Source organism: Staurois parvus, unplaced genomic scaffold (genome assembly GCF_062004578.1).
Source record: "Staurois parvus isolate SC_StPar_1 unplaced genomic scaffold, SC_StPar_1.0 ptg001812l, whole genome shotgun sequence".
Taxonomy (NCBI): domain Eukaryota; kingdom Metazoa; phylum Chordata; class Amphibia; order Anura; family Ranidae; genus Staurois; species Staurois parvus.
In genome coordinates, this window is record NW_028319608.1 from 28,820 (window position 1) to 41,885 (window position 13,066).

At 49.3% G+C, this 13,066-nt stretch overlaps 2 protein-coding genes across 2 annotated transcripts in view; one reads left to right on the forward strand and one right to left on the reverse strand.

Annotated features, from left to right (window-relative positions):
- AURKA (aurora kinase A) overlaps nucleotides 1-13,066 on the reverse strand; it is a 127,813-nt gene that overhangs the window by 28,443 nt on the left and 86,304 nt on the right. The gene's annotated exons all lie outside the window — the stretch shown is intronic.
- CASS4 (Cas scaffold protein family member 4) overlaps nucleotides 11,296-13,066 on the forward strand; it is an 82,247-nt gene continuing 80,476 nt past the window's right edge. The window contains exon 1 of the mRNA XM_089664017.1: nucleotides 11,296-11,370. Within this exon, the coding sequence (XP_089520143.1) occupies nucleotides 11,338-11,370 (33 nt within the window). The 5' untranslated portion in view covers nucleotides 11,296-11,337. The remainder of the gene's footprint in view (nucleotides 11,371-13,066) is intronic.

Sequence of the window (13,066 nt, forward strand, 5' to 3'; positions counted from 1 at the left end):
CCTGAAAACATGACCTGTTGGGGGTCCATGAGGACTGGAGTTGAGAAACACTGGTCTAGGGGTAAAGAAATAAGCCATTCCCTCCACTTGTACGGCTTCCCCTTTAAAGTCTCTTCCTCCAGACTCAGGTCCCACAAAATAATTACCCAGAACAATGCAGAGCCAATAGTCCTGCATTGTACGGGGGGACTGTCGGGGACCGAGCACAAGGAAATGCAGTGTGGAGCTCAGGCGTAAGCTAAGTATTGCAGCTTATTTTTCATCCCCATGAACTAAAGTGATTTAAAGGATCACATTTTATTATTTTATTTTTGTTTTTAAATAACAAACATGTTCTACTTATCTTCGTTGTGCAATGTTTCTGCACAGAGCAGCCCCTATCCTCCTCTTCTGTGATCCCTCACCGCTGCTTCTGGCCCTACAAATATATATATATATATATATATATATATATATATATATATATACACATTTATACACACACACATATATATATATAATATGTGTGTGTGTATATATGTGGTTGTGTAATGTAATATATATATATATATATATATAAATAAATAAATAATGTGTGTGTATATAATAAATATATATATATACTGTGTGTGTATGTATGTATGTATGTATGTGTGTGTGTATATATATATATATATAATGTGTGTATATAGCTCATCCACTCCCTCATCATATCACGACTCGACTACTGCAACTCCCTCCTCACTGGCCTGCCTCGCCGCTGGCTATCCCCTCTTCAGTCCATCCTGAACACGGCTGCCAGACTCATTCACCTTTCCAACCGCTCCGTTTCCGCCACCCCCCTCTGCCAATCCCTCCACTGGCTTCCGATTGCACAACGGATCAAATTCAAAATCCTAACACTGACGTACAAAGCCGTCCACCATACTGCCCCGAACTACATCACTGACCTAATATCCAAGTACCGCCCAACACGCACACTCCGCTCCTCACAAGACCTCCTTCTCTCTAGTTCCCTGGTCTCCTCCTCCCATGCCCGCCTCCAGGACTTCTCCAGGGTGTCACCCATCCTCTGGAACTCCCTGCCCCAACCCATCAGATTATCACCTACTCTCCTCTCCTTTAGGCGCACCCTGAAAACCCATCTCTTCAGGGAAGCCTACCCCACCCCCTGCTAACTTGCCGACCTCCTCCACTCTTCCTACCACTCCATCCCCCACAGCTATCTCCTCCTGTACCACCATCCCCTCCCTCCTAGATTGTAAGCTTGAAAGAGCAGAGCCCTCGATCCCCTCATGTTTTGCATTGTATTGGTATTGTTCTGTCACATGTTCTGTCCCCCTTTGTAATGTACAGCGCTGAGCGAACTATTGGCGCTTTATAAATACTGTATAATAATAATATGTGGTTGTGTATATACATATATATGTATGTGTGTATGTACAGTTGCAAGAAAAAGTATGTGAACCCCTTGGGATTACGTGGAGTTTTGCATGAATTGGGCATAAAATGTGCTCTGAATGTCATCTAAGTCACAACAATAGAAGAACACAGTCTGCTGAACATAATACTACACAAACATTAGATGTTGCCATGGTTTAATTGCACATAACATGTAAACATTCACAGTGCAGGGAGGAAAAAGTATGTGAAGCCCTAGCTTAATGACTTCTCCCAGAGCTAATTGGAGCCAGGAGTGAGCCAACCTTGACTGCAATCAGTTTGATGATATTGGATGTGTTGCTGACAGCTGTCCTGCCCTTAAAAAAACACACACCTGTTTTGGGTTTACTGGTTTCAAGAAGCACTGTGTGATGTGAACCATGCCTTGCAGAAAAGAGCTCTCAGAAGACCTACGATCAAGAATTGTTGACTTGCATGAAGCTGGAAAGGGTTACAAAAGTATCTCCAAAAGCCTTGATGTTCATGTGTCCATGGTAAGACAGACTGTCTACAAATGGAGAAAGTTTAGCACTGTTGCTACTCTCCCTAGGCGTGGTCGTCCTGTAAAAATGACTGCAAGAGCACAGCGCAGAATGCTGCATGAGGTAAAGAAGAATCCCAGAGTGTCGGCTAAAGACCTACAGAAATCTCTGGCACATGCTAACATTTTTGTTGACACATCTACAATAAGGAAAACATTAAACAAGAATGGAGTACATGGGAGGACACCACGGAGGAAGCCATTGCTGTCCAAAAAGAAGATTGCAGCACGTTTGAAGTTTGCAAAAGAGCACCTGGATGTTCCACAGCACTACTGGCAAAATATACTGTGGACAGATGAAACCAAGATTGAGTTGTTTGGGAAGAACACACAACACTATGTGTGGAGAAAAAAAGGCACAGCACACCAACATCAAAACCTCATCCCCACTGTGAAACATGGCGGAGGGAGCATCATGGTTTGGGGCTGCTTTGCTGCCTCAGGGCTGGACGGATTGTTGTCATTGATGGGAAAATGAATTCCAGAGTTTATCAAGACATTTTGCAGGAAAACGTACGACCATCTGTCCGCCAACTGAAGCTCCGCAGAGGATGGGTGATGCAACAGGACAATGACCCAAAGCATACAAGTCATTCAACAAAACAATGGCTGCAACAGCACAGAATACGCCTTCTGGAGTGGCCCAGTCAGAGTCCTGACCTCAACCCGATTGAAATGCTGTGGCATGACCTTAAGAGAGTGATTCACACCAGACATCCCAAGAATATTGCTACACTGAAACAGTTTTGTGAAGAGGAGTGGTCCAAAATGACTCCAGATCATTGTGCCGGTCTGATCTGCAACTACAGGAAACGTTTGGTTGAGGTTATTGCTGCCAAAGGAGGGTCAACCAGTTATTAAGTCCAAAGGTTCACATACTTTTTCCTCCCTGCACTGTGAATGTTTACATGTTATGTGCAATTAAACCATGGCAACATCTAATGTTTGTGTAGTATTATGTTCAGCAGACTGTGTTCTTCTATTGTTGTGACTTAGATGACGTTCAGAGCACATTTTATGCCCAATTCATGCAAAACTCCACGTAATCCCAAAGGGTTCACATACTTTTTCTTGCAACTGTATATATATGTGTGTATGTATATATATATGTGTGTATGTATGTATATGTGTGTGTGTATATAGTGAGAGGAAATCTCCCCAATGGGAAGCTACATATGACACATAAAATGGAACTTTTTGTGTATTTTTATTTATTTTTCTCTCTTTAATGTATATTCCCGCGGTGACCCTTTGTCTGCAGTGTCAGTGCAGTGCACTGTGGTGGATGCGTTGACCGCAGCGCTGGCTGCATTTGATGGTCAGGAAATTGCACACATCCTGTGAAATTCAGCTGAACATTTTATATTCCTCTTTTTTTGTGTCATCTTTTCACTTTAATTATAGAGAACCACAAGCAGAGCCGGCACATCACGTCTCATACACAAACAGGGAAGTTCCTGGACATCCAGCGTATTCAGTTACTTTAGTCATTTCTGGCGTCATGTGAACAGGGTAAATGCAACACAAAGTATTCTGTGCTTCTGTTTTGCCTTCCCTGGTCTCAGTCTTCCTAATTCTTTATTTGGGGCAGCACAGTGGCTAAGTGGTTAGCACTTCCGCCTGGCAGTACTCGGGTCATTGGTTCAAATCCCAACCACGGCACCACCTGTCTGGAGTTTGCATGCTCTCCCTTGTATGGTGACTCTCCATCTTATCTTCATTCAAATGATAAAGTTCCTCCAATTTACATATTTGATCCACCCAGTCTTTTATTTTCGGCACCTCCTGTCGCTTCCAATGCTTGGGTATCAGGCAGAAGGGACATGATTCTATCTCCTTAACTGCCTTACTTCTGGAGATCAGGGCATAAATCACAGTGGCTAAGTGGTTAGCACTTCCTCGGGTCATTGGTTCGAATCCCAACCACGGCACCACCTGCCTGGAGTTTGCATGTTCTCCCTGTGCCTGTGTGGGTTTCCTCCGGGTACTCCGGTTTCCTCCCACACTCCAAAGACATGCTGGTGGGTTAATTGGCTCCTGTCTAAATTGTCCCTAGTATGTGTATGTACGAAAAGGAGTTAGGGACCTTAGATTGTACACCCCTTGAGGGTTAAGGACCTTAGATTGTACGCCCCTTGAGGGTTAGGGACCTTAGATTGTACGCCCCTTGAGGGTTAGGGACTGATGTGAATGTATAATACATATGTAAAGCGCTGCGTAAACTGACGGCGCTATATAGGTACCTGAAATAAATATTTGTCCCCGAACTAGGAACATGCTAGATATAAACAGCTAGCAAAGGCATGGTTGGAGGAAGTACCAGATATCACCTGAAGAGGGCAGCAAATTGGTGCACTTAAAGGAGTGATAGGGAACCTCTATTGTAGGTCCCATCCTAGGAAACTCCTCTTCTGTAATTATGACATTTTAAATGTAAATATATATATATACAAACATATATACACACTGGTCCAAAAAATGAAAGGAAGACTTTGTAATCAGAGTCTAGCATCAAGTCCATGACACTCCTGGGATATGGATCTGGTCAGGTAAGTCGCAGAGGGGGTTGTTCATCAGTTTCAGCTGCTTTGGTGTTAATGGAATTAACAACAGGCGTACTAGATGGGCAACAATAAGAAGACCCCCAAAACAGGAATGGTTTTACAGGTGGGGGCCACTGATATTTTTTCCCCTACTCATCTTTTCTGACTGTTTTTCACTAGTTTTACATTTGGGTAGGGTCACTACTGGTAGCATGAGGCCATACCTGGACCCTACAGAGGTTGCACAGGCAGTCCAACTCCTCCAGGATGGCCCATCAATACGTGCCATTGCCAGAAGGTTTGCTGTGTCTCCCAGCACAGTCTCAAGAGCATGGAGGAGATTCCAGGAGACAAGAGCATGGAGGAGATTCCAGGAGACAGACAGTTACTTAGGAGAGCTGGACAGGGCCGTAGAAGGTCCTTAACCCATCAGCAGGACCGGTATCTGCTCCTTTGTGCAAGGAGGAACAGGATGAGCACTGCCAGAGCCCTACAAAATGACCTCCAGCAGGCCACTGGTGTGAATGTCTCTGACCAAACAATCAGAAACAGACTTCATGAGGGTGGCCTGAGGGCCCGACATCCTCTAGTGGGCCCTGTGCTCACTGCCCGGCACCATAGAGCTGGATTGGCATTTGCCATTGAACACCAGAATTGGCAGGTCCACCACTGGCACCCTGTGCTCTTCACAGATGAGAGCAGGTTCATCCTGAGCACATGTGACAGACATGAAAGGGTCTGGAGAAGTCGTGGAGAACATTCTGCTGCCTGTAACATGGTTCAGCATGACCGTATTGGTAGTGGGTCAGTGATGATGTGGGGAGGCATCTCCATGGAGGGACACACAGACCTCTACAGGCTAGACAATGGCACCCTGACTGCTATTAGGTATGGGGATGAAATCTTTGGACCCATTGTCAGACCCTACGCTGGTGCAGTGGGTCCTGGGTTCCTCCTGGTGCAGTGGGTCCTGGGTTCCTCCTGGTGCAGTGGGTCCTAGGTTCCTCCTGGTGCAGGGGGTCCTGGGTTCCTCCTAGTGCAGTTGGTCCTGGGTTCCTCCTGGTGCGGTGCGTCCTGGGTTCCTCCTGGTGCGGTGGGTCCTGGGTTCCTCCTGGTGCGGTGCGTCCTGGGTTCCTCCTGGTGCGGTGGGTCCTGGGTTCCTCCTGGTGCGGTGGGTCCTGGATTCCTTCTGGTGCGGTGGGCCCTGGGTTCCTCCTGGTGCAGTGGGTCCTGGGTTCCTCCTGGTGCAGTGCGTCTTGGGCTCCTCCTGGTGCAGTGCGTCCTGGGCTCCTCCTGGTGCAGTGGGTCCTGGCTTCCTCCTGGTGCAGTGGGTCCTGGGTTCCTCCTGGTGCAGTGGGCCCTGGGTTCCTCCTGGTGCATGACAATGCCCAGCCTCATGTGGGGAGAGTTCCTGGAGGATGAAGGAATTGATACCATTGAATGGCCCCCACGCTCCCCTGACCTAAATCCAATAGAACACCTCTGGGATGTCATGTTGCGGTCCATCTGACGCCACCAGGTTGCACCACAGACTGTCCAGGAGCTCAGTGATGCCCTGGTCCAGATCTGGGAGGAAATCCCCCAGGACACCATCCGTGGTCTCATTAGGACCCTCCCCGGACGTTGTCAGGCATGCATACAAGCACGTGGGGGCCACACAGACTACTGAGGGCCATTCTGAGTTGCTGCAATGACATTTCACCAACATGGACTCGCCTGCTGCATCATTTCTTCACTTTGATTTTCGGGGTGTCTTTGAATTCAGTCCTCTGTAGGTCGATCATTTCCATCAAACGATGGGGCGTCCTTACGTTCCTCACCCATCCCCCGTCCATGGCAGTATAGAGATCCAGCAGGAGATCCGTCCCCATTGGGATCTGATGGGTTCTCAGAGTCTTCCTGCCATTATATATATATACAGTTGTGTTGATAAATTTGCCTCTCTGGCAGAAATGGTGACATTTCGGAATTTTGAAATCTGACCGATCTGCCAGCAAACTGTCTTTTATTTTATAATAGCGATGATAGGAGCCATTTTTGATCACGTAATTGTTTGGCTCCTTTTTAAATCCTAATGATAACAGAAATCCCGAAATCATTAGTCTCCGCCCCCGGATCAGAAGTCTCCGCCCCCGGATCAGAAGTTCCCCTCCCCCCTGGAATGTTACAATGGCAATTAAAGGTTCATTTCCCACATCTGTGACTTTGCAATGGCAATGTATAAATAGTCAATGCATTTGTTAGCTCTCACGTGGATGCACTGAGCAGGCTGGATACTGAGCCATGGGGAGCAGAAAAGAACTGACCAAAGACCTGCGTAACAAGGGAATGGAACTTTATAAAGATGCAAAAGGATATAAAAAGATATCCAAAGCTTTGAATAGGCCAGTCAGTAATGTTCAATCACTTATTAAGAAGTGGAAAGTTCGGGGATCTCTCCATACCAAGCCAAGGTCAGGGAGACCAAGAAAGATTGCAGCCAGGACTGACAGAAGAATTGTTCGGGATACAAAGAAGAACCCCCACAGGAAACCTCAGGAGAAATACTGGCTGCTCTGGAAAAAAGACTGTGGTTGTGTCAAGGAGAACATTACTTGAACATTCTGAGCTCTGCTGTACAGGAAACTCTATACAGGTCACACACTACTCACTTCTTGTGAGCCCAGGTCATTCTGGATGTGCCCGCAGCCTGTGACTGGGCAGTGGAAGGGGAAGAAGCACGGCGATCATTTCATCTCTCTGTCACCCTGCTCTCCACTCCTGTCAGCATGCTTCTTTTCAGCCCATGAACTGACTGGCTGCTTGTGCTGCTTCTCCCTCCCAAAGTCTGAGCTCTGCTGTACAGGAAATGCTATACAGGTCACACACTACTCACTTCTTGTGAGCCCAGGTCATCCTGGATGTGCCCCCATCCTGTGACTGGACAGTGGAAGAAGAAGCAGCACCACGATGACCTCATCTCTCAGTCTCCCTGCTCTCCACTCCTATCAGCATGCTTCTTTTCAGCCCATGAACTGCTGTCTCCTTTTGCTGCTTCTCCCTCATTCTGAGCTCTGTTGTACAGGAAATGCCATACAGGTCACACACTTCTCCCTTCCTGTGAGCCCAGGTCATCCTGGATCTGCCCCCAGCCTGTGACTGGACAGTGGAAGGAGAAGCAGCACAGCGATGACTTCATCTCTCAGTCTCCCTGCTCTTCACTCCTATCAGCATGCTTCTTTTCAGCCCATGAACTACTGGCTCCTTCTGATGCTTCTCCCTCCCTCAGTCTGATCTCTGCTGTACAGGAAATGCTATACAGGTCACACACTTCTCACTTCTTGTGAGCCCAGGTCATCCTGGATGTGCCCCCAGCCTGTGACTGGACAGTGGAAGGAGAAGCAGCACAGCGATGACTTCATCTCTCAGTCACCCTGCTCTCCACTCCTATCAGCATGCTTCTTTTCAGCCCATGAACTGATTGGCTCCTTGTGCTCCCTCCCTCAGTCTGAGCTCTGCTGTACAGGGAATGCAAGAGGCTGACACCAGGTCACATTGCTTCCATTCAAATATTACAGGTAAAGATGTATCGATGATTACAGGAGCTCCGGAGTTCCGCTTTAATGAAGGCGACTTCTTTCTTCTGTCCGGAGTTCCACTTTGATTTCAGTCTGTGGCCATACCAAGTGTCCCCCTAGGACCCCTGCCGCCCTCCCCGGTGTGATCACCTGAAAGAGGAACTAATTGGGACCAAAGGAACATTTCTATAAATCCCTCCTTACCGCCGCGAGGTTGCGTGTTCACCGCGATTGGGGCAGGAAGTCGTTGAGAAAATACGAATACTGCGACACTTCGGAGGAAACAAGCACAGCCTATAGACTTCGAGGGAATGTGACATTCACCACACATTGGCTGCAGGTCAGTCTTCAACCCTGCAATGCATTGCCCTCTGAAGAACGATCTGCGTTTGGGAACGCTTTTCAGAAAGCCTATGACAGGTGGTGAGGGGGGGGGGCCTCCTCACTGCCCGATTCGACCCCCATAATGGCGCACTACCGCGCCTCAGTTGCAGCGCCGCCCCGTGGGTGAGTTTGACGGGTCGTGACGCTTGTCAAACTCTGCACCTCGAGGTAAAAATGCGGCAGTGGCAGAGAAGCGAAGTATTGCGGCCTCAGGATGTTAACAGCCCCATCTAGCTGTTGTTTTACAGTTCAGGTGGCGGGATGGGGGGTGGTAAAACCCCTTTGTTTTATCGCCTCCTGACCGCCTGTCTGAACCACACTGGTGGCTGCTACACAAAGTGCGATCATTTAGGGGAATTCTGTAAAGTAAAAAAAAATAAAAAAAATTACAAAAGTTACACCCAAACATTTAATAAACTCCCCAAATTCTGATAGCCCCGCCCCACACGTACAGACATAAACAGGGTGCAGGGCTCAGGAGTGTGCTATGTACAGGGTGCAGGGTTCAGGAGTGTGCTATGTACAGGGTGCAGGGCTCAGGAGTGTGCTATGTACAGGGTGCAGGGCTCAGGAGTGTGCTATGTACAGGGTGCAGGGTTCAGGAGCGTGCTATGTACAGGGTGCAGGGTTCAGGAGTGTGCTATGTACAGGGTGCAGGGTTCAGGAGTGTGCTACGTATAGGATGCAGGGTTCAGGAGTGTGCTATGTACAGGGTGCAGGGCTCAGGAGCGTGCTACGTATAGGATGCAGGGCTCAGGAGCGTGCTATGTACAGGGTGCAGGGTTCAGGAGCGTGCTATGTACAGGGTGCAGGGTTCAGGAGTGTGCTATGTACAGGGTGCAGGGCTCAGGAGCGTGCTACGTATAGGATGCAGGGCTCAGGAGCGTGCTATGTACAGGGTGCAGGGTTCAGGAGCGTGCTATGTACAGGGTGCAGGGTTCAGGAGCGTGCTATGTACAGGGTGCAGGGTTCAGGAGCGTGCTATGTACAGGGTGCAGGGTTCAGGAGTGTGCTATGTACAGGGTGCAGGGCTCAGGAGTGTGCTATGTACAGGGTGCAGGGTTCAGGAGTGTGCTACGTATAGGATGCAGGGTTCAGGAGTGTGCTATGTACAGGGTGCAGGGCTCAGGAGCGTGCTACGTATAGGATGCAGGGCTCAGGAGCGTGCTATGTACAGGGTGCAGGGTTCAGGAGCGTGCTATGTACAGGGTGCAGGGTTCAGGAGCGTGCTATGTACAGGGTGCAGGGCTCAGGAGCGTGCTATGTACAGGGTGCAGGGCTCAGGAGCGTGCTACGTATAGGATGCAGGGTTCAGGAGCGTGCTACGTATAGGATGCAGGGTTCAGGAGCGTGCTATGTACAGGGTGCAGGGTTCAGGAGTGTGCTATGTACAGGGTGCAGGGCTCAGGAGCGTGCTACGTATAGGATGCAGGGTTCAGGAGTGTGCTACGTATAGGATGCAGGGCTCAGGAGCGTGCTATGTACAGGGTGCAGGGTTCAGGAGCGTGCTAAGTACAGGGTGCAGGGTTCAGGAGCGTGCTATGTACAGGGTGCAGGGTTCAGGAGCGTGCTATGTACAGGGTGCAGGGTTCAGGAGCGTGCTATGTACAGGGTGCAGGGTTCAGGAGCGTGCTACGTACAGGGTGCAGGGCTCAGGAGCGTGCTATGTACAGGGTGCAGTGCTCAGGAGCGTGCTACGTACAGGGTGCAGGGTTCAGGAGTGTGCTATGTACAGGGTGCAGGGCTCAGGAGTGTGCTATGTACAGGGTGCAGGGTTCAGGAGCGTGCTATGTACAGGGTGCAGGGCTCAGGAGCGTGCTATGTACAGGGTGCAGTGCTCAGGAGCGTGCTACGTACAGGGTGCAGGGCTCAGGAGTGTGCTATGTACAGGGTGCAGGGCTCAGGAGCGTGCTATGTACAGGGTGCAGGGTTCAGGAGCGTGCTATGTACAGGGTGCAGGGTTCAGGAGCGTGCTATGTACAGGGTGCAGGGTTCAGGAGTGTGCTATGTACAGGGTGCAGGGTTCAGGAGTGTGCTATGTACAGGGTGCAGGGTTCAGGAGTGTGCTATGTACAGGGTGCAGGGTTCAGGAGCGTGCTATGTACACGGTGCAGGGCTCAGGAGTGTGCTATGTACAGGGTGCAGGGTTCAGGAGCGTGCTATGTACAGGGTGCAGGGCTCAGGAGCGTGCTATGTACAGGGTGCAGTGCTCAGGAGCGTGCTACGTACAGGGTGCAGGGTTCAGGAGCGTGCTATGCACAGGGTGCAGGGTTCAGGAGCGTGCTATGTACACGGTGCAGGGTTCAGGAGCGTGCTATGTACAGGGTGCAGGGTTCAGGAGCGTGCTATGCACAGGGTGCAGGGTTCAGGAGCGTGCTATGTACACGGTGCAGGGTTCTGGAGTGTGCTATGTACAGGGTGAAGGGTTCAGAGTGCATGCAAATGCAGCTCGATTAGGAACACGCACTCCTTCAGTCTGCATCATGACTCAGGGCTCTTGAGAGGAGGTAGGTTGCCGGGATCATTACTGGAAGCTATACACAGCTCTCTGCCGGCCCCTCCCACCAGCCATGATCTGCCTGCGTTGCATAGAGAAGCACAGAGACCTAGCACCGGATCTAAAATAAGTAATGAAATAATAATGGAAAGGTTTTATTGATAAATATCATCCAGCTGATGAAGTGGGGGGGGGAGGCAAAATCAGATTCACCGCTAACTGTGCGCAGTAACCGCGAAGCCTGCGTTTTGTATTCGGTGTGAAGAAGTCGATGGTTCTCGGGTTCTTCTTATCGCAGTCTGGACAGACAGCTGTGAACTTCCTGTGTCTGACAGATGTGATGCAGCTGAGCGAGCAGCCGGCTGTGCAGAGAGCAGAGGGATCCGTCCAGAGATGGAGCCACCCGTCCCCCGCCCGGCCAACACGGTGAGTCTGCATGCAGAGGGCACTGCCAGCCGCCACCAACTGGGTGGAGCCATTCAGAATTGGGGGGGGGGTCCCTACTTCAGGTCCCCAGCGAGGTGCCTCAAAACCTGGCCACACATGCTGCAACCCGATACAGCAATCTGATGTGCGATGCCATTTTATTTGTTATAGTTGGCGTTTGATGCGTTTTTGCAGCGCTTTTTGTGGTGCGTTTTTGCACATGCATTTTCGACGCGGTGTTGCCGCGTTTTGTGTTGCTTTTTCTTTTTCAAAATCGTGGCTGGGCAGAATAAAACGCAAAACATGTCAAAAACACGTCCAAAACGCATAAGAAACGCACTACACGCTTTTCTGCAGCATCTCCATTGAAGTCTATAGAACCAAAAATGTAAATCCATCCCACAGGAAATCATGCTGTGCGTTTCTGGAAAATGCATTAGATGTGAACTGAAATTGCATCTAATGAATGTGAATATTCGTGTCTGAACGCGTGCGATTTGCTGCACCGCGATTTCTAAAGTCGCTCTTGCGTTCCTTTTTCTGCAGTTTATTGCGATTTCACGGACGTAGGATAGAATGCAAGTCGCAATAAAGCCTTGAGAAATCGCACCTGAAATCGTGCTAAAATCACGCAATTTTAAATCGCAGCGGTGTGACCAATTTCAATGCGGTGCGGGAAACGTTCAGGATTCGCTGCATTTCCCGCACCGAATATATGTAAACCGGGGCTCAAAGTCGCATCAAAGTTTGATGCAACTTGAGTGCCGGGGAGTGTAAAGCTGCGTCAAAGTTGCACTCAATACTTTCCTATTGGCAAAAATAAAAAACGCATTGAAAACGCAACAGTTGCGTTTTTGGTGCGGTTCCGTCGAAGTCTATTGCGATTTCAGGTGCGATTTGCAAATTGAAATTGCATCTAATGAATGTGAATGTCAGTGTATTAACATGTGCGTGCTGACCAGGCACTGGACGTCCGCGGCAGATCGCATGAACAGAGTGCGATTTCAAAGCAGTACGGGAAACGCTGCATTTTCTGCACCGCATATATGTAAAGCGGGGCTCAAAGTCGCATCAAAGTAGTGCAGCTTTGATGCAACTTGAATGCCGGAGAGTGTAAAGCTGCGTCAAAGTCGCACTCAATACTTTCCTATTGGCAAAAAAAACCGCATTGCGTTTTTGGTGCGGTTCCATCGAAGTCTTCTGCGCCAAAAAGCAATCTGCCGCAGGAAAAAAAAAGTCCCTAAGTCCGGGATCCCACATATGCGGTGCGGTATATCGCATGCGATTCGCACAGGAACCGCACCGCATTCCTGTCCAAATCACATGCGATTTGTATGCGGTGCGATCGGAGGTGTACATTTTGTACGGCTCAAATCGCACCACATCCGCGCCAGAAAGATGCAGGACCCTTTTTTTTGTCTGCACTAGAATCAGATCGCACGGGTATTCACACCTCTGCGATCCGATTCTGCACATCGCTGACCAATTTCGGGGTGTCGTTAACATCCACACCCGCAGCGGTTCGCCTGAACGGGGTGCGATTCTGATGCAGTGTGGAATTTGCACTGAAAACGCTGCGAATTCCGGTGTGAACCCGGGCTGACCCTTTCCAAAAATCGCAGCGACTGAAAACGCAGAACGAGCCCCATAGGAGGAAACCATGTTCAAGGGACTGTCGTGCGTTTCTGCAAAAAAA